We start from the raw sequence: 21,408 nt of genomic DNA, 5'->3' as shown, positions 1-21,408 counted from the left end.
TATGCAATTACTAGTTCTCCTCAGTATGCATTTTAGTCCATGTCTAATTTAAAAGTAAGAAACATTCAGACAGTTTGGACTGCACTCAGTCAGTTCCTTCCCACATACCCTTGTAATCTTTCCTGCTTTGTTTTACTCTAAAGTTTAAGCAATTAAAAAAAAAGTTGGTGAAGTGGGGGTCACATGTTGACATACATCAAAATGAACTGTGCATGTATCTAAAGCCAGTGTACATGTTTGACATACTCTAAAGAGCCATTCATTTGAAAGACTGTAGCTGATAGGAAAGATAAAGTCTCATTGATTGAGGATCACTGACATGGGCCAAACCACCACTGCTGCAAATAAACCTATGGAACAGGGCTAGGAGAAAGGTTTGTTCACTTCCCTTCACTGAGTTCATCCCACAGATTGTTCCATCTCATCATCAGATCCTCACTACTCTATCCTACTTTACACAGCAGAGCCTGTATTTTGTGTGTTCACTTAACAAGACGGAATACAAGAGTTTTATCATCTTCAATCAACAGTACAGGAGTAAAATGCATACAAGTTCTGCACCCTAAGCAAGTTACTCCAATCCTTCCATTCAGAGGGAAGAGGATCAATCAAGTGTTGTTTTCCCAAATATGGTCAAAGCATGTATTTTTGCTGGACTTGACAATAAAAAGTATGTAATAATTTCTGGTTGTGAGCTGAACAAGGTTCTTCTTCCTGCTTTCTAATATAGAACTCTAAGGAATAGGTACCCAAGAATAGCAGACCCAAGGGGAAGTGTATAGGTTAATGTAATACCTTATTTTATTGTATAATTATCTTTAGATCAGAGAAAAAGAGAACCAGACAAGTGCTGCTGATAAGAATTTCTTTTTTATGTTATTCCAATAAAAAATACATTCATACAGAAATATAACAATCTTGCAAAAAACAATTTCAAATAAAATCTTGTAAAACAAAACATTTTTACAAAAATCTTACAAAGAGATTCTTTAGATAACAGGGTGCTTCAAAAACAAAAAAACAAATTTCACTAATAGAAACATTTTTTGTCTTAAATTTCAAGCAATATTTTTTTTAATTTTTATTTATTCAGCTTGATTGAGGCTCAGTTATCACCTGAACAGAATGTACTTGCTTATTTGGAAAAACTACAGGCATTTGACATATGGCACAAAGCCCCACCCCATCTAAACAAGTCTGATGGTATTTCACAATTGAGACAAGCCAGTGCAAGTGTTTTTTGTTTGTTTTTTTAAATTTATTTACCTTCTTGTTTATCAGAATTATGGGTAAGCATAGAGCACTGCAAACAAGGATTTTTTTTTAAAAAAAAACAGAACAGTAAATCCATTTTCTGGGATTTTTGTTGTTTTGTTTTTCCCAAAAAAAAAAAAAAAGTGCATTTTCAGGTATTTTAATACAAAAATGAAATGAGAATTTAGGCCTGTGTGTTCCTTAGAACCAGAAAATTTGCATATACTTTTCTTTTTTAAACCACTTATCTACACACTCATTTCCTGGAAGTTCTGCCAAAATAGTAGCATAGTAAGCAAGACCCCCCTTCCCCCCCAAAAAAATTACATGGTTAACTGCATCAGTGTGATGGTGAGCTGGTTTTCTAAAAAAGGTTTACTACTTTGGGACAAACTATTTCTAATCTGGGAGAAAAGTGCCTTATGTCTTCATTTTAGCAGAACTATTTAAAATTAAAATTCAACCCCTGCAGTAACTAGCTCCCTTTCAGATCCTCCAATAAACTGGAAGGCCAAAATCTGAGTTTATGTCATCTGAACCCAGCTAGCATTCTTTTAGTGTACGAATATTCAGTCCGTGCCATTTTAATGGCCACAGAGATGCTATTCCAGACAAGCCAATAACTACACAAGCCAGTCAGCAGTCTGAGGAGGACTCAGTGCCAACAAAGCCTTTCGTAAACTGCTATGCTAAAGGTAAAGCCTCTAAAAATGCTAGATTTTAATAGCTGTATCTTTCATTTCTTTGCCTCCTTTACAGCCAGGGGGTGGGGGAGGAAATCTTCACAGGCTGTTGTATTTTCTAGCTACACATTCCAATTTTTTTCCTTTAAAAATATTTATATATTATCTATATATACACACATACACAGACTGTACACACAAATATACACACACAAGAATTTTTCTGCCCACTTTAAAAAAGTATTATAGTTTCTTTCTGTATTACCAACAGATAGCTAGATATATAGATGTGAAACTTGTGCCTTTTAAGCAAATACATCTTTTAATACTTCTGTATCTTTAATATGCATGAAACGTTACATATTAAGTACAGCTGGGGTGTGTATATACACAATTGTTGTGCAAGGTCAATATAAAAAAGTCTCAAGGTGGCAGAACTGGTCAGGTATTCAATTGCTGTATGCATTATACTGTAACACAGTCAAATTGTCTAAGTTAAACAAATACTGTACTGACATGAAGGACTTTTCTCTATATTTGTCTTTGTGAAGGAGGACCCTGGAAGTAGCCTTTTTCCCCACCCCCCCACCCTCCTCATTATACATTTGATACAGTACAATGCCAGGTGAAAAAGGAGCCTTAATAAAGCATGCATCACCCATACCCCTGTATAAGACCCCCTGCAAGAGAAGGTCACTTGCATAAGGCACCATTATTAAGGTCAACAGTGCATTAAACAGCTAGAAAACCAGAAATTAGTCCTCAAGGCATAAATAAGAGAAAAATTAGCTGCATGAGAAAAATCAGTTTCTAACCTATAGTGGTTTTATCCACCCAACCGAAAAAATTATTCAGGTTCCATACATTATGTAACATTAGACCAATTGTATTTTAGCTGCTCTTAACTGGAATCAAAACTGCAGTCCTGATTAAAGAATGGAAAAGCATATAGTTCCCCAGAACCATGCAATAACCTCTGTATTATAATGAAAAGTTATAGTTGTGTTATATTTGTAAATACACAGCTTATACAATGGATTACAAATGAGCTCTGTAGCAAGTAAAACAAGCTACTTGACACATTGCACGTTTAATAGCTGCATCAGACACCTAAAGCTCCTCTCATTCAGGAAAGGGGGGCTCCCCCATCTCCACTCTGGCGTCCTGACTTTTTTTTTTTTTTTTTTTGTGTGTGTCTTTTCCTTCTCCTCTCCATTTTTCCCCTCTAAAAGGTGCAGACACCCCTCCCCCCACCCCTTGGAAATGATTGGTGGTCGTCCCCTCTTGCAGGATATTCCTCACATACAAACCATTCAGACTACTTTTTTCTCTTACAGTTATAAAACAACCACAAGAAAAAAAATGTGCCTCAGCATACAGTCATCAATAGATCCTCAGTAACAAACAGTCACCCAATCATTAACATTCTCAGTGCACATGCTCACGGCAAAGGCTTAGGAGCCACTCAGAAGGTTAGGTACCAGTGTATGAGTCCAGGAAACCCCAAACATCACGCACCACGGTTGCCATGCCGTTTCTTACGTGACTTATTAGCCCTCAAAAGACCTTCAAGAAAGAGAGGTCCTGGAGGCAACTGGGTAGGGTGCAAAATGGCATGCTTTGGCTGGAACACGCATCCCTCCTTTCAAGGCTGTTCAACCTTGAAGCCGCTTAGCCCACAGGATTCACCTCTTGACCCATTCAGAGGTGTCGCTTCATGTGAAGGGCCAGGTGGTCAGACCTGGAAAAACACCTGCAAAGGAAGGAAAGTTGGGTTTCACATTACTCCATTTTCATTGATGTGCATTACTCAAGCTACATTCCAGGTCATTAATGCAACAGGATGTTTTTAATTGTGAAAATGTAATAGTCCCTCAAAAGAGAATAGCATTAGTTTTCACTGAAGCATTTTGTTCATCAGTTTCTTTATGAATGAATCTTCTGTAACAAAAATATCACCTAGACCTGCTTCTCACCAAGCATTATAAATAACTTTGTTTAAAAAAAAGCTCAGTTTAATTCACATACCTGTCACAGTGACTACATTTAAAAGGCTTGGCACCAGTGTGCTTTCTGAAGTGTCTGGTTAACTCATCACTTCTTGCAAAACGCCACTCACACCCTTCCCATGAACATCTGTAAGGCTTCTCTCCTATAAATAAAGCATATTAGAGATTAACCATGACTTCACTCAAAACAATGAATATTGTCTCATTAATTTTATATATAAAAACAAGGATACCCATTTTCAATCAGAACAGTTCAGTGTTTTTGAGAATGTAGGTGGCAGAAGCTTGAAGAATGATTAAGATTCTTACTTAGCTGTAACATCACTATGTTTAAAACAAAAGGCACCCTAACTGAAAGATGTTAATAAGTACCTATTGAATAAGAACCAAAGAAAGCTAGTTAAGGGCCAGAAACTATCATCCTTGTTCATCTGGAGTAGTACCTTACTCCACGAGTAGTCCCCTTAACTTCATGTCAAGATGAGCCAGGATGACAGAATCTGGCCCAGAAATGTTTTGATTCACTGATATAATTAGATTACTGTACTGCTTCAAAGTCCACTGTCTCACAGATTATCTGCACAAAATGGAACCTTTTCATGCTGACCCAGATATACTAGATGAAGAGCAAGGAAAAAAAACAAACCACAATTACCAGTTTGAACGCTGCTGATTTCAGTTAACATTTGAGGGAAATACTACCAGCAGTTCATAGAAATAGTCCCAGTCATGAAACAACCACGGCAACAGTTCTGCCACAGTTATGTAGCTAGCAGTTATTTACAGTCTGCTCAGGAGCCAGAATTTCAGTGCAAATTGTTCTTTCCTCTTTTTTGAAAGTGCCTTGTTTCATTTCACTTCCACACCAGAATGGGAGCATATGAGTCAGCTAAATGACTTCCACAAATGGAAAAAAATTAGGAATGCTGAGCTGGAGGATCACTGTAAGGTCCTTCCTTTTGCATTCCTCCATTCTCCCTCATCTCATGAAAAACATTTGCCATTTCTGGAGAATAACCCTTGACTGGCACACTAAGGACGCAGAACATTGCTCCGCTCCTTAAGCGGTGACTGGTGAGCCAACCAGTTGCTCTACATCTCTAACTCCAGATATCCAGGGCTGTAGAATATTAATGCTTAAAAAACAAAACAAAACAAAAAACTGTGCCAGCTACCACCACCATAAAAAAAAAAAAAAAAAATGCAGGCCCTGGAATGCCTATCCACTTTACTCTCTTTCATGACAATCTCATATATTGATTTTTTTAAAATCTACGTTTCAGCGTAATAAAATGCTATAGTGTTGTTTTTTTTAAAAAGTGAAACCATGAAATACGTGGTACATACTTCTAAGTCCAATCTGGTTTTATGTTAGAAGGACTGGTACATTGTGTGGTCTTCTAAGATTTTTGTTTACACTAGTGCACATAAAAGTATTTTTTAATATTATGCAACCAGTGCACATTTTCACTTATACTTAACAGCCACAGGCCTTGTCTGTATTAACTTAATAGACTTGGTGAAGAAGAGTCCAGTAACACTTCTTCCTATGAAAGCATCTACCCCCACTTCCAGTTATATTATGTGAAATCCCTACTTTTGTGAGAAAGTCTCAAATTTACTTTTGTTTTTAAAATTGTCAGCAAAGTAGATCTGTTGTCTAATTTACTTAAGGAGTTTTTCAAAGATTAAATAATTCTTCAACTTCTTCAGCACTATCTAATTAGCAAATGGAAAGCATTCATCTGTGACAGAAGACCAGTCTACACCCAAGTATCTTTGTACTCAAGAGGCTTCAACTCAGCTTATGAAAAGAATGAGGAAGTGATGTCTTTCATTCTGGTAAACCTCTGGTATAACTGAATCATCTTCCCATCCTTGGGCTTTCACCCAGTGATTATGTAATGTTATGTCAACACTGCCATTGGGGTATTCCCTACAGTAGTCTCCAACTCCTAACAGACACAAGGTTACTAACCTGTATGAGTGCGCTGATGTGCTTTCAGATGTGAACTTTTGGTGTAAACTTTCCTGCAACCATTGAAGTGACACCTGTGGACACGCCTCCGGCCATCCGGTGAAGAGTCGCCATTGACTGGGGTACCTTTTTCTGCAGTCTTTCCAATGGTACCGGTACGAATTTTACCTGGTGAATGCAATTCACCAGGCATACAATTCCATAGCTGAGAGGAAGTTTCCTTGCTCAACTCAGGAGAAGAAGGGGGAGTAGAAGTGACAGATGAACTCAAGTTTCCTGAATTGGCTAAAACATCACTTATAGGATCAGAGGTAAACTTAGTAGTAGGTGAAAGTTCCTCAGAGCTGTCTGAAGACTCACTGCTTACATCAGAATTCAAACTGTTGGTCTCTAAGTTCTGGCTACTAGGACTGTCCTCTTTTGGACTACATGTACTCTTCAGTTCAGATTCCTCCTTTTTCTCACGTGCCAGAATAATTTTGGTCCAGAGATCCTCTTGGCTATCAAATTTAATTTCAGATGCAGATACATAGCAGGGTTCACTTTGAAGATATCGTTCCAACTCTAAACACGTCTACAAAGAAAGAAGAAAAAGAAAAGAAAAAAAAATATGTTACAAAATGGTTTTTAAAAAGGAGAGTTGAGCTTTAAATTTCAAACAGTATGCAAGAAAGTGGGGTATTTGAGATTGCTAGGTGCCTTACAAATTAGAGGATATTCCAGCCATAACCAGGTGATTGTTGCAGTAAAGGCAACTGAAGTTTTCAAGAACTGGGCAAGAGTTCAAACACTAAGGTAAAGGTCAGTCAACATTTTCCAAGTCAGTCAACATTTTCCAAATAGTGTTCTAATGAGTCAGTAAAATTATAATCCCCATCACAAAATTCATATTTTAAGAAGGCTAGTATTGAAATCAATATAAAATGTAGCACATTTTAATCAGGCTTCTTTACACTTTCTAATGGGCTTTTATTCATTTTTTCAAGTCATTTTGTATCGCTCTCACACAAACACAAGCCTAAAGTGATCAAACTTACCTCCCTAATATCCTGGGACCAAGCACAGCTATAACACTGCATACAATAGTGTACTCTGACATGCAGTTAAAAACCCAAGTGTTGTGTCACAAAACAAAGCCACATTCTAGTATGGCTGCAAGTAGCTGACAATCCGTATTCAGGGGACATCAATGGAACTGCAGATAACCACCCATTTCCTGTGTGTGAGACTACTAGACTTTCAAAGAATGTCAATTCCAAGTGCACACTACATAACTTTAGCTGCTTCCTATTAGTGGTCCGAATAACATAAGGAACTTCAATAACAGAAGGAGGGGGAAAAGTTCCAGAATAGTAATGTGCTATTGTAAAGGAGAAAGGGAAATTACTCTAAAGTCCTGCTGGGAGTCCCACAATGAACAAGAACTTTATCTACTGGCCAAGAGTGCAACTGTATGAGTCATCTCTATTTCTTTCACCTAATGCCAAAAGAGACTTCCTTTTAAAATTCTGACCATCAGCCAAGAAAGTACTCTGTTCAAATATACATGCAATTGGACATGTAATTAGCCCACCAAAAAAAAAAAAGTGGGGGGGGAGAGAATCTTCCAAGTGATTTAAACTGCAGCCATCAGCATTCTCCCTGTACAATTTCAAACTTTCTAGCCATTCTGAGGGGAAGAAAGTGGTAGGAAATTTTGTTCCCAAGGGTTTTTGTTTTCCATGATAAGTTAGTTATTCGTGTGGAAGTACTACATGGTGGATTTACCCTTACTGACAGTTCCTGCTTACTAAGTTTCTGTTCAAAACTGCACTTATTTGATCAAGATTACCCCTCCCAAAACAATCTTGCAAGCACAGACAATCCAAAATGCTACATTTTTACCCCTCCAACTTTCCACCTAAGGACGTTTCTGTTATGATATGGAGGTCCCTCACCACCACCACTCAGCTGAACTGGGTCGCAGGTCATGATCAAGCTGATAGCGTGGTCAAAAATGGAAGGAAAGAGAAAGAAAAAGCCACACACAATCAATATTTATGTCTTTGCCTATCACTAGACAAGTTTTGCAGTGCACATTTTAAAACGGCAATAAGACACAGCATAGCAAAGTACTGATCCTCCAAGGAAATACGAAAGAGCATTTATTAAATTCTTGTTAAACTAATATTTTTCTGGCTAATTTAAATTTCTCATTATGTAGATTAGTAATGGGGACCAAAATGAAGCTCTCTGTGAATTTAAATGCCTCTGAAGGCTACTGGGAACCAGTTCTGGCTCTTTGCCAAAATCCCAAATGCTTGAAGGAAACTACTGAGATCAATTTCAATCACGTACTATTGAAGCTGCCTCTTTTTGGAGGGTGGGGGTGGCGGACAGGACAGGAATTGCATACAATTAGTAGGCATGTGACGGTTGTAACACTTTGGATTTCAACCTTCCTAAAGCGTTTCTTGTGTTTCATACAAACAAGCAGTATTTGATCTGGTAATTTTATTTGTTAAAAGCAAACATCACCGCAGGGAGCATAGTAAACAACCCCCTCCCCTCCAATAAAAAGCAAGACAATGCAAAAAAATGTCAAAGGCAATCTCATTTCAGGCAATCCAATTACTGGGACGGGGGGTGGGGGGGAGGACATGTCCATTAAAGGCAAGAAGCCCCAGTTCTTCCTCCTCCCAAACTAAGACTGGAGGCAATTAGCAAAACAGGATCGCTGTCATATGACTGACAACTCACTGGTTGTGCAAAAATTAAAAATAAAAAATAAAATATTTTTTTTTGCTAGTCAACAACGAAGGCAGCAGGTAAACCGGGTTTGAGAGCTTCGCGAATCCTTTACATTAGCAACGTCTTCAAAAACTAGTTGTCCCGTCCCACCGACCAAAACAAAACAAACCCCCAAAACACACCATACACCATGGGGCGAAAAACAACTCTTGGCAAATAAGGGGGAGGGGCGTTCAGATGACAAGATCCAGCTGTAGAGTTTGGACCTGGTACAGGCATAAAACTTTCGCGAGGGACTGCACTGGATCACGCGAAAGCCAAGCTCAGAAGTTTGGATTTCAGTCTGGTCGTTGCTGTTTTTGATGAGCCAAAACAACGACAACAACAAAAAACCACCAACCCAGAAAACGCATTCAAACACATCGGCCTCTGTTTTCTCAACTGACAGTCCCTTTCATAATGGGGAATACATTAAAAAAAAGAGAAACTCAGTTGTACTTTATTTTATTTTATTTTAAAACCCCTCAAAATTTTTAAAAAAAAATAATCCAAACACCTGCTTCAAAACTTTTGTTAATATCGCCATTGCATTCTCCCCAAATGCCCGGATGACACTTTGGCATTTTTATCTACTCATCCTTTAACGTGGCTTAACAAACAAACAACATCGCCATTCTCGTTTACCTGTTGCCAATATTCCTCCAGAGATGGTAAAGCTGAGAAGTAACCAGTGTCGTGCACAATCTGGAGTTCCTGGAATATGCTGCACATTGGGAGAACATCCATGTCTAAATTGCAACAACAAAGTCAATTCTGGTTACAAAAATACAGTTGCCTCCTCTATGGGTAGAGGAGATGTGTGTGTGGGGGGGTGTCTCAATATATAGTCTGTTTCCAAACCCCCCCCTTTACTCCAGAGAAGAAAAAAAAATACAAAAACAAATATTAATTCCTTTTGGAGCTTGGGAACGAAAAAAAAAAAGAGCAAAGTTTCATGCAAAATGTAATTGCACAGCAATTAACAAAGTCTCCAAATCCTGCCGCTGCTCTATTCTCCTGTGGTTCGCAGAGGACACTTGCTCAGGAGCCTGCACAATATTTGCAAACACTGAGCTGACTGCAAATGTAACCCCCTGCAAAACTTCCCTGTTCTAAGCTCTCCTTGGCCACAGTCACAGCTACAGCCTCCGCCTCCTCGCTCCTCTTTCCCCCTCCCTCTCCTCTGCCCTGCTCCCTCCCCTCGTGATCCTATTACGCCGGCTCGGAGCACTGCCCAATCTCTTCCACCAACTCTTTACACCGCGTTCCAATGATGTCAGATCAGCCCAATCGCCTTGCAGGAGGCATCTCGGCCCCTCCTGGCGTGACCAAGCCTCTCCGTGACGGCTCATGCTATTGGCACGATTCGAAATTCGCCCAGTCCTGATTGGTGGGCTAAGCGGCAGGCTATTTTTAGCAGGGTATATAAAGCAGAAGATGCGAGGCTGGGGAGAGAATGTGAGGCTGGAGTGTTTTGCTGGTGCTGCTCGGGTGGGGGCGGGGCGGGGCGGGCTCGTGCCGTGGATGGGTGCTAGGGGCGCTGCTGAGCTGCGCAGGGAGAGCCGCTGTGGGAAGCTGCAGCCAGCACTGAGCGTGCGATGGCGGCTCGCGTGCGGACCGAGGGTCCGGGGCGCTCCCGCGCTAGCGTGCGGGGCGGGGGGGGGGGGGAAGAAGGGGAAGAGCGCGGCCCCATCACGTGTGAGACCCCGCGCTGGCGCGAGGGGGGGGGGTCCCCAGGCTGTATGGACGCTGCAAAACAGCCCCTGAGCAGCGGTGCGGCGGCTCCGCCTGTCCCAGCCTGGGGGCTGGCTCTGTAGCGCCCCCCCCCCCCGCGGGCGGCCGAGCCTGGAGGGGTGCAGCCCCCTGGGCAGCAGCGTCCCGCCCCCGGCGTTACGGTTCCGCTAGCGGAGCCCGCGTTGGGTTAATTTCCCTCTCCGGGGGGGCTCCCTAGTCATCCCCGGCTGGGTTCTTACCTGCCCGCTGTGCCTAGGGCAAGCCCCGGTGCGGCTCCCCCCTTTGCCTGGCCTAGTGGGGGTAGGGCTTGCAGCCCGTAAAGCCCCTGCTGCGGGAGCCGCTCTGGGGTGCGTCGTGCCAGGCGTTGGTCCTTGATGTTTAATGGGTTGGGGCAGGTCACCTGGAAACCCTAGTGCCGCACCCCGGGGCTGGGAAATGCTAAGGTGGGGCCCTAAAACCATGAGGTTTTAAAATAAACCTTAGGCTCCTTTTATTTGCCTCCGGTTTCCAAGCCTTTAGGCTGCGCCTGGGTCATGTATTCAAGCTTTTCTCTTGAAGACTTGACCCGTTACAAAGGAAAAAGGGAAATGACACATGAGAACCTCAGGAAATCACTTGACACCAGGAGCTGGGGCTTGAAGAAATGTCTCAGCTGTCATCAGCCCTAGCAAGGCTCTGGAAGATCTCCCCCCCCCCCCCCCCCATCTCTCCAACCCTGGTGCCATGCTGCTGTAATTGCATTGGTGCTTCTTTGGTCAGGGTTGCCCAACCCTCCAGGATTGGCCTGGAGTTTCCAGCAATTAAAGACTAAGCTAATTACAGTTTATGTTGTGCGATGAAACCTCCAGGGATGCGTTCAACCAAAATTGGCAACCCTACCTTCAGAATATAACCGCCAGAGCTGCTGGCAGGCTTTTCAGCAGAAAGGGTCCATTGTCCATGGAACCATGTTTCCATCTTGCTCTGCCTCAGCCTGGATATGTTAGCTTTCTGCTCAGGGTGCTAAATCCATCTCTTTTCTGTAGTATCTGGGAGTGGGGATGATAGTTATTGGCATGGGACAGCTTTGTTTTTAGGCCCAGATTTTATTATGATTGGGGGTTCAGTGGCAGTTATTTTAAATGACTTGATGTGTGTTTTTAAAAATGTGGATATTAAACTTTAAAAGGATGTCCAAAGCTTGGGATGAACACTTCCAGTGTCTTTTTTTCCGCTAAAATTAAATGGCTTATTTCCACTGATGTTCCTATCATGATATAATCTCCCATTTATCATTTTTGTCTAAACAATTATTTCCCCACCAACTTTGCATAAACGGGTGGCCAGGCTAGTTAGCTGTAGATGTGCACTTCTTTCTCCTTCTTCTGGTGATCAGGTGATCTTCAAGTACAAAAGCGCCACAATTCAAAAAAACTCCCAGCAATTAGGCCCTTTATAAACCAGCAATCTGGTGATCCCAGAAAAATAAAAATTGCCAAATGGTGATCTTGAAATAATCAGAATGTTTTTTCTTGAGGGAAACAAAGAATAGTTAGAGTGAACTAAGGTATTATTATGTGTTCAGGGAAATTAAGTGAATTCAAAAGAATCATATAATCATCTAAGTGAAGGCTGCTAGGCTTCTGGACCTCCTGTGTGCTTCAGATGAATACATAGCCAGTGTGCCATATTGGATCAGACCTGGACCAGATCATGTAGTCCTGTCTCTGATTGTGACAGGTACTAGATATGGCCAGATGCTTCAGAAGAAAGAGCAAGAAACCTTGCATTAAATGGATGTTGGATAATCTGTCCCTTAAATAAGATTAGTTTAATGCCTGAAGCATGAGGTTTAGTATCTCTTCCAAAATTTATTAGCATTAGGTCTTATAACTCTAGATAGTCTTTGTTTTCCATTTGAATGTCCAATCTCTCTTTGCACCTTGATAAATTTCTGGTCGCTGAATGTCACAGAGACCTATGCCCCCATGAAACCTCATTGAAATCAATGGAATTTGGTGTAGAGGACTGCTCATGGCAGAATTGGAGCCTTATTTTATTTAGCTGTTTTTATACAAACTGAACCCCACGGCTAGGGGGAGCAATGGTAAATTGATAGGTGCTTTAAAAAAAGCAGGCAAAAATCTATTAAAATATTTGTAGCTGACAAGTAAAGGTTTCATGTGCTTGCACTTCATCTGCAAACCTGTGGTTGGTGCAAATTGTATTATGTTCACTGCCATGAAGTGAAAAAAAAAAATGGCACAGCACAGACATAACTGTGTTGCTGTAAAAATTGTCTTAAATTGCACTTTAATAAAATGTTGGCTTTTATTGTGCCATTATAAAAATTAGATGCCTGCAAAAAATTGGCATGTTTGTCATTAAATATTTTGGTTTCAGGTTGCAACTTTATTAACAGAGTTTAATCATAAATAGCAGAAGGAGACACAGCATAAACACAATGGAGAGAAAGAGTGGGTGAAATCATGGCTCCATTGATAACAGTGGGAGTCAGAATTTTACTCAGTCCATGGGATGAGAATTGTAGTGAGCTGGTGAGTCAGTGAGGTGGAGCGATAAACTAAGACTGTTCCAAATACCAGAAGCTGTAGATGAGAAGGTTCTTGTGCCAACAGTGGCTAGATTTGGTGGAGTAAGAGAATGGAAGCAAGTGTTGGGATAGGAGGGATGGGAACTGAGAGGCAAGGTCTATGATAATTGATGAGGAAGTCCAGGGAAGAGACTAAAAATGATGGCAGTTTTGAAATCATGCCATATTCTTGACATGAATGCAGAGCTAATGGAGGTGTTTGAGGGTGGAACGATGGAAGAATCGTAAGTAACTTAATTTTATTACAACTTGATGCAAAAGACTTTCTTCATGCTTACAATTGCCATAAAAAAGGCTCAGCTATGAGTTTTGTTTTTTAAATCACAAGGACATAATAAAAATGTAGAGTCCAAAACGTGAACCTATCTTAAAAAACAAACTTGAAAGAAAAAAAACATTCTCACTGAAAAAATTGATCAGGACTACATCATTGTTTTTAGCTGGGGCAAAGATCTAACAGCGAGCTCAACATTCCTAAGTATATCCTTGAACTCACAGACTTAGGCAAGTGCATAACTTTCCAGGCTGTGACTACTGCAGTATGGAAACTCCATCTTTGAGTATTTGCATATAGTTCTGGACAGGAGTTCTTGTGGTACAAAAGTGCATATCACACTGCTCCACTACTGTCTGCTTCATTCCTAAGAGTAATCAAGACTATTAAAAGGTATAGAATTATTTCAAATTTCAGTTCCTTGCTCAAAATGACATACAATTAGCTGTGAAGTAGGTATGTCTGTGGATAAAGTCTTGAATCAGAACAAAATCCATAGGTCTGACAACACTGCCAAAATCACTTAGAGGGACTTTGAAGCACATGCAGAAATACGCTCTGTGCATTCTGATTCAGTTTTTGTCCCATGACTAAATATGCCTTCACCTTTATTTTAAAATTAAATTTTGTTGGTGGTATTGCTCCATCAACCACATCAAATATAGGAATGATAAAGTTTTGTACCTGGAAAATTTTTCTTTGTTGGGATGTGAATTATTTTCTGCGATCTTGTGCTGCAGTTAGCAAATCAGTTTCTCCAGGTGGTTGTGCATGACACAGGAAGAGCACCCGGTTCTGTCCTTGGTATATTCATACATTTGTAGAGAACATATTTACTCGCTTTGTACACTATATAATGCTAGGGGTGATGATACTTCTGAAAATACTTAATTTCTGCTGATTTCTTCTAACCTCTTTGTATCCAGTTATATATTAATACATTGTAGTTTGATCAGGATAAATGTATGGGTATTTCATCGGGAATACGTAAAAAGGGTGTTTGCTTGCAAAGCTATGACTTACTTATATGACCTACTGCAGGGGTGGTAATTCCCTAAACTGACAACCAGCATGCAATGTGATTCTACCACAGATAGCGTGAATGCTCTATTAGAATACATAAATAGTGTCCACATATCTATTCAGGGGACACCATCATAGGGCCTAATCACATCAGTCACACTAGCAGAGGCTCGTTCACCTGCACTTCTACCAATGTGATATATGCCATCATGTGCCAGCAATGCCTCTCTGCCATGTACATTGGCCAAACTGGACAGTCTCTACGTAAAAGAATAAATGGACACAAATCAGATGTCAAGAATTATAACATTCAAAAACCAGTCGGAGAACACTTCAGTCTCTCTGGTCACTCGATTACAGACCTAAAAGTGACAATTCTTCAACAAAAAGCTTCAAAACCAGACTCCAACGAGAGACTGCTGAATTGGAATTAATTTGCAGACTGGATACAATTAACTTAGGCTTGAATAAAGACTGGTAGTGGATGGGTCATAACACAAAGTAAAACTATTTCCCCATATTTACCCCCCCCCCCCCCGGTTTCTCAGACGTTCTTGTCAACTGCTGGAAAGGCCCACCTTGATTATCACTACAAAAGGTTCCCCCGCCCACCCCCGCTCTCCTGCTGGTAATAGCTCACCTTACCTGATCACTCTCCTTACAGTGTGTATGGTAACACCCATTGTTTCATGTTCTCTGTGTATATAAATCTCCCCACTGTATTTTCCACTAAATGCACCCGCTGAAGTGAGCTGTACCTCACAAAAGCTTATGCTCAAATAAATTTGTTAGTCTCTAAGGTGCCACAAGTCCTCCTTTTCTTTTTATAAATAGAAGTGTTACATGTGGCCCAGAGATGGGGTTATTCTTGCTATGTCACATCAGGGAGGTCACATTTAGAGAATTGCTTGCCATTTTAGTCCTTAGACAAGTGCCAAAGACAGAGTTTAATTGCAGAGATTGCAAATAATAGTAACAAAAAGAGAATAAGGAAGACGTTTGGTGAATCCGACTTCGGGAAGCTTACAGAAACGATGACTAAGTATGTGACATGACAAGCTATAAATACCTCTAAGGATTAACCAAAGGGAAAGAAAGTATTTTCCTTAGCTATTATAAGTAGAACAGGAAGTAGTAACCTAAAACAAAGGAAAAATAGACATTTTTTTTAAAGTATGGTCCAAATTCATAGATTTTTAAGGCCAGATGGGACCATTAGATCTTTTAGTCTGACCATGTATAACATAAGATAGAGAATTTCACCCTGCTACCCTGTATTGAGCCCAAAAATCTGATTTTGCAAATTCTGCTCTCATTTGCACCTTTAATTAGAGAGAGACTTATTTTGCCGCATTTGGATATGCACAAGTAATCAAAGAGAAGGCAACACTTTTGGGAGCCAGTCCAGGTGGCCTTGAGACTAACTAGCTTCCCAGTTATATCACTAAAACTGAAAATACTTAGGGACTGAGGGCCTGATCCTCTGCAAAATTCAATGGGACAACTCATGCATAAAGATATGCTAGTGAGTTTGAACCCCAAACCCAGGTTAGGAACTATGATCCTGGTCATGTACATTAAATTTTGAAACACATTTAAATCCATTTGGACAATATAGTCTTGTAGGTGTTAGACTCCTTGTTGGATTAAAAAAAGAGATAAATACTCATCAGTCTGAAAAATTGAGATCTGTCTACATAGAGTTTCCATGGCCCACTTCTCAGATCTTAGTGTATGCAGATAAGGGTCAGCATTATTAGGCAGCTCAAGCAGCAACCTGCAACTAGTATTAACTAGCTTATCTTCTGCCAAACTCATGTGACAGAACTGAGCACCCAATCTAACCTTGTCCGTTAGAAATGAGAAACCTGTAATGATAGGTATGTCTTCACGGCACATTATAGTTATTTTTTTTATTATTTTCTCTAGAGTCTGGACCTTGACCAAGAAATTTGGACCGTGATAAAAAATAATTGATTACCCCTACCATGTTTGAATGCTTTAAACCCCGGCTAGATTACTCGGTTAGAGCTCAGGTGCTGCTTTCACTCTGGCTGGAATGCGTCCACTTTGCAGGGAGAATGTATGCAAAACTCACTTTTGCAAAACTAACCCACAAGCTGAAGAGCAGGAGAGGGAAGTAGCCCAGGGGAAGGAAGCACTAGTTCAAGTGGTTTATCGCTATCCCTAGGGCCCCTGGGCTGGGACCCGGAGTAGACCCGCTCCCTCCCTCTCTACTACCTTCTCTGGGTTACTAGTGGGACAGTAGATACCCTAGTTCAGGGGCAGGAAACTGTGTCCTGAACCCCCCCTGCAAGAAGAGGAAGTGTGGGACCCATCATAATCATACTGGCAATTTGCCACACGTGGTTTTAGAAGTGGGATCTCCGCACTGGGGACTTAAACCAGGGTTAAACTAAAACCATCCCATCCCCAAGATGGACAATGTGGTCAAGGCTCTAATACAAGACACTGTGGCCCAGCAGGAGGCTACTGGAATCCAAGCAACCGCCCAACAGGAGGTGACTTGGGTGCAGCAGGAGACTAATCAGCTATTGATGAATCAGGCTGCCCAGGACTGAGCTCTGCTACAGGAGCTGGCAAACTAGATGAAGGCCCTTTCAGAGCGGAACCACAATTGTGATGGAACCTGGACTGTATGGGCCAGCCACTGCCTACAGAAAATAACCCAGGAGGATGATGTAGAGGCGTACCTCCTGGCATTTGAAAGAGCAGCCCTTTGGGAGGCCTGGCCCCGAGATCAGTGGTCTGGTTATCCTTGCCCCATTCCTGTGTGGAGAGGCCCAGAAGATCTACTACGATATGGCTGCAGAGACTGCAGAGGATTATCCTCAGCTGAAGGCAGAGATCTTGGCCAGATCCAGAGTAACCACGGCGTTGTGAGCCCAGAGGTTTCATGAATGGGCAGTATACAGAGGACAAGACACCCCGATCGCAATTGTTTGACCTGATCCACCTGACCCAGAAATGGCTGTACCCTGAGGCCCTCAGCTCTGAGAAGATGATGGAGCTCATGGTGTTGGACTGGTATAGGAGGGGACTACCACCAGGCCTTAGGCTTGGGTTGGCCAGAATGACCCCTCTATGTACGATGAGTTGGTCTCCCTTGTGGAAAGACATCTGGCAGCCCGTGAACTGTTCCAGACCTCAGGGAGTGAGACACAGCAAACCAGGAAGACAGACCCAAACCCAAGGCCCTGGATTGTCGAGAACTACAGAAGAACCATAATTGGGAGGAAAGACACTGAGGAATGGCCTGAGGCCAAGAAGGGACCTGAGGGTTTGGGAAGAGACGGCTGGGGGGGGCCAACCAAATAGCCCCAGGCAGAGGGCGGCAACCGGGATAAGGGGTTGGTGTTATACATGTGGGGAACTGAGGCATATAGCAGCCCAATGCCCCAACAGGGAAGAGCCTATGCAGTGCAATCTGGGGGATCCTGGGGAACAATGTGGCCTAACTGGCATGGTAGGGGTCGCAATGACCTCACAAGGGTATACAAGGTTAGTAAAGATTAATGATATTGTGACCATAGCATTAGTAGATTCGGGGAGTGCTGTCACACTGGTCTCGGGAAAGTTGGTGGGGCAAGACCAACTAATCCGGGCCAAGACCACAGGGGTAACGTGCGTTCATGGCACTGTAAATGTCTACCCCACAATCCCGGTTCGGATTGAGATCCAGGGAAACATTACCAGGGTAACTGCAAGAGTGGTCCCTAGGCTCCCCTTCCCGGTCTTAATTGATAGGGACTTCCCCGGGTTTGATAACTTACTCCCCCCAGTAGAGCAAGGGGAGGGTAGCAACCCCTGGGATGAGACAGAGGCACCTACAGATAGCCTCACCCCAATTTTTGCCAAATTTGCCCCAGAGCTATTTTCTTCCCCCAGGAAACCCCGAAAGTCTAGGCGGCAAAAGAGGGCAGATAAAAGGCTAGGAACCAGGATTCTAGCAGAGAACCAGAAAGCCTGCCTTGTTGGTAAACAAACCCATCAAGGAGATCAGGAGACAATTCAGGTCGTAAGGACTCAGAGGTGGTTCCTAGCCCAAGTAGGGGCAACGCAGGGGGTGGAGAATAAATAGGTCCTATGGAGTTAGGTCAAATCGGTACCTCACATGAGAATTTCGGGCAGGATCAAGCCAGTTACCCGCTATATGCGAATGTGAGGGAGAAGGTAGTGGAAGTAAATGGCGTATCCATGAAAGGAAAGACCAAAGGCCTAAGGGCGTATTATGTGATCAAATGTGATCTATTGTACTGAAAAGTGAAAATTCGAGGGGAAGAAGTAGAGTAGCTCTTAGTCCCACGGAAACACACAAGGGCAGTACTAGAGTTAGCTCACAGTCCTTTATTTGGGGGACATCTAGGAGTAGACAAGACACTTGATAGAGTCCTAACAAGATTTTATTGGCCGGGAATATGTGCGGAGGTCCAACGCTATTGTACCTCCTGCCCAGAATGCCAGTTGCATAGCCCCCGACCTCACTTGCGGGCCCCATTAGTACCTTTGCCTATTATTGAAGACCCTTTCAAAAGGATAGTCATGGACCTAGTGGGCCTGCTGGAAAGATCAGCACGGGGCCACCAAAACATATTAGTCATCCTTGACTACGCCATACGGTATCTGGAAGCCATTCCTTTAAGAAACCCCGCATCCAAGACAATAGCAAAAGAACTACTTCAAGTTTTTGCCAGAGTGGGCATCCCTAAGGAGATCCTGACTGACTAAGGAACCCCTTTAACGTCGAAATTAATGAAGGACTTATGTACCCTGCTCCGCATCCATGCCATATGGACCTCAGTCTACCATCCACAAACAGATGGACTGGTAGAGCGGTTTAACCGCACCCTTAAAGGTATAATCCGGAAGGTGGTAGCACAGGACGGAAAAGACTGGGATACCCTTCTATCATACCTAATGTTTGCAATACGGGAAGTCCCCCAGGCGTCCTCCGGTTTCTCTCCCTTTGAGCTACTATATGGATGCCACCCACGTGGAATATTAGATGTCGCCAAGGAGGACTGGGAAGAACTATCCAACCCAGGAAAGAATGTCATTGGGCACATGACACAGAAGAGAGAGCGAATAGCTTGAGTAACCCCTATAGTATGAGAACATTTGGAAAAAGCACAAGAGACCCAGTGGATATATTATAACTGCCAGGTGAAAGTACGGAAATTTCAGCCAGGAGAACAGGTGATGGTGCTAATGCTGACAACAGAAAGCAAACTCCTGGCCAGCTGGCATGGCATATGAGATAGTGGAAGCCATTGGGGAAATGGACTATAAGGTCAGACAACCAGACCGACGAAGATCTACCATGTAAACTTACTGAAGCCCTAGAGTGACCGAGATACGTACCTGGTCATTCGGAGAGCTCCTCCTCAGACGGACGACCACAGGAGCAGGTGAGGATATCCCCCAAGTTAGCCCCAGAACAACAAACAGAGGTCATTAATATGATCCAATGGAACCAAGATGTGTTCTGTACACAGCTGGGCCATACGACACTGGTCCAACATCATATCATCACCAGGCCCGGAATAAGGGTGACAATAAGACCGAACCGGATACCGGAAGCTAAAAGAGAGGAAATTAGGACAGAAGTGAAGAAGATATTGGAACCTGGGGTTATTGAAGAATCCCACAGCCAGTGGTCCAGCCCTATCGTCCTAGTATCCAAGCCTGTTGGCACCCTGAGGTTTTGCAATGAGTTCCGGAAGTTGAATGAAGTACCCCAATTCGATGCCTATCCAATACCATGTGTCGATGAGCTAGTTGATCAGTTAGGCAAGTCCCGATACCTAACCACTCTGGACTTGACCAAAGGATATTGGCAAATTCCCCTGGCCAAGAACGCCAAGGAGAAGACTGCTTTTTCTACACCTGATGGCCTGTTCCAATACACTGTCCTCCCTTTCGGACTCCATGGGGCCCCTGCAACATTCCAACAGCTTATGGATAAATTGCTGCAATCCCATGCCAGGTATGCCGCTGCCTATTTAGATGATATAGTCATCCATAGCCCTGACTGGGAAATGCACCTAGGGGAAGTAGAAGTGGTACTAGACGCCCTGCGGAAGGCCGGCCTCACTGCCAACCCTCTCAAGTGCGTGATAGGACTAGCTGAGGCCAGATACCTCGGGTATGTAGTAGGGAGAGGCTTGGTAAAACCTCAATGGAACCAAGTGGAGGCAATACAAGATTGGCCTTGGCCAGTTCCTAAAAAGCAGGTCAGAGCATTTCTCGGGTTAGTAGGGTACTATCGGAGATTCATCCCTCATTTCGCCACAAGAACAGGGCCATTGACAGACCTGATAAAGGCTCAGGGCCCCGAGATAGTAAAATGGTCTGATGCAGCAGAAGGAGTATTCTCAGATTTAAGGACAGCCCTTTGCTGCCATCCCGTACTCATAGCCCCAGACTTCAAGAAAGAGTTTGTCCTACAAACAGCCTTGGAAGTAGGGCTAGGAGCCATCCTTTCTCAGATGGTAGGTGAGGAGGAACACCCGATCCTGTACCTCAGCTGGAAGCTCCTCCCCAGGGAACAAAAGTATGCCATTGTTGAAAAAGAATGTCTGGCGATAAAATGGACCATGGAAACTCTCCGCTACTACCTACTGGGGCAGCGATTTATCCTGGTGACAGCCCATGCCCCACTCCAGTGGATACACAGAAACAAGGAGAAGAATGCAAGAGTGACTAGATGGTTCCTATCTCTGCAACCTTTCATTTCCAACTGCAGCATAGGGCCGGAAGCCAACATGGCAATGCAGATGGCTTGTCACGAAAGCATTGCCTCTTGTCCCAAGTAGCCCAACCCCATGGTTGAGCAGTGGGGGAGGATATGTGATACAGCATGGCCAGAAGGCAGCAGGAGAACGATATAGGAGAGATATGTAAGTCCCAGGATGAGGAGAAGCCTTATTCCCTGTAGAGGGAAGAAATGTTTCTATAGATTAACTAAAAGCACCTGAAGCCAATTAGAGCACCTGAAGCTAGTCACCTGATAAAAACCCCTTGCTTCAATCAGCCAGGGGAAGGAGTTGGAGCAGAGTGCAGTTTGGAGG

General features: G+C 42.8%; 1 protein-coding gene across 2 annotated transcripts; it reads right to left on the bottom strand.

The window, feature by feature from the left end:
- Positions 1–851: 851 nt before the first annotated feature.
- Positions 852–9,934, bottom strand: KLF6 (Kruppel like factor 6). 2 transcript variants are annotated; one of them, XM_038392439.1, is made up of 4 exons: positions 9,339–9,934; positions 5,925–6,498; positions 3,966–4,089; positions 852–3,690 (listed from the first exon to the last, which is right to left on the bottom strand). In XM_038392439.1, exons 1-4 carry the CDS (start codon positions 9,438–9,440, stop codon positions 3,639–3,641), a joined length of 852 nt encoding a protein of 283 aa, XP_038248367.1. In that variant the 5' UTR covers positions 9,441–9,934; the 3' UTR covers positions 852–3,638. The 2 variants fall into 2 exon arrangements, with proteins under 2 accessions (XP_038248367.1, XP_043365515.1); XM_043509580.1 differs by lacking the exon at positions 9,339–9,934 and adding an exon at positions 6,962–7,358.
- Between the last annotated feature and the right edge of the window lie 11,474 nt (positions 9,935–21,408).

The sequence above is a fragment of the Dermochelys coriacea genome, chromosome 2, assembly GCF_009764565.3.
Source record: "Dermochelys coriacea isolate rDerCor1 chromosome 2, rDerCor1.pri.v4, whole genome shotgun sequence".
NCBI classification, from domain to species: domain Eukaryota; kingdom Metazoa; phylum Chordata; order Testudines; family Dermochelyidae; genus Dermochelys; species Dermochelys coriacea.
The sequence above is the reverse complement of the archived record's forward strand: the minus strand, read 5'-3'. Positions and strand labels throughout refer to the sequence as shown.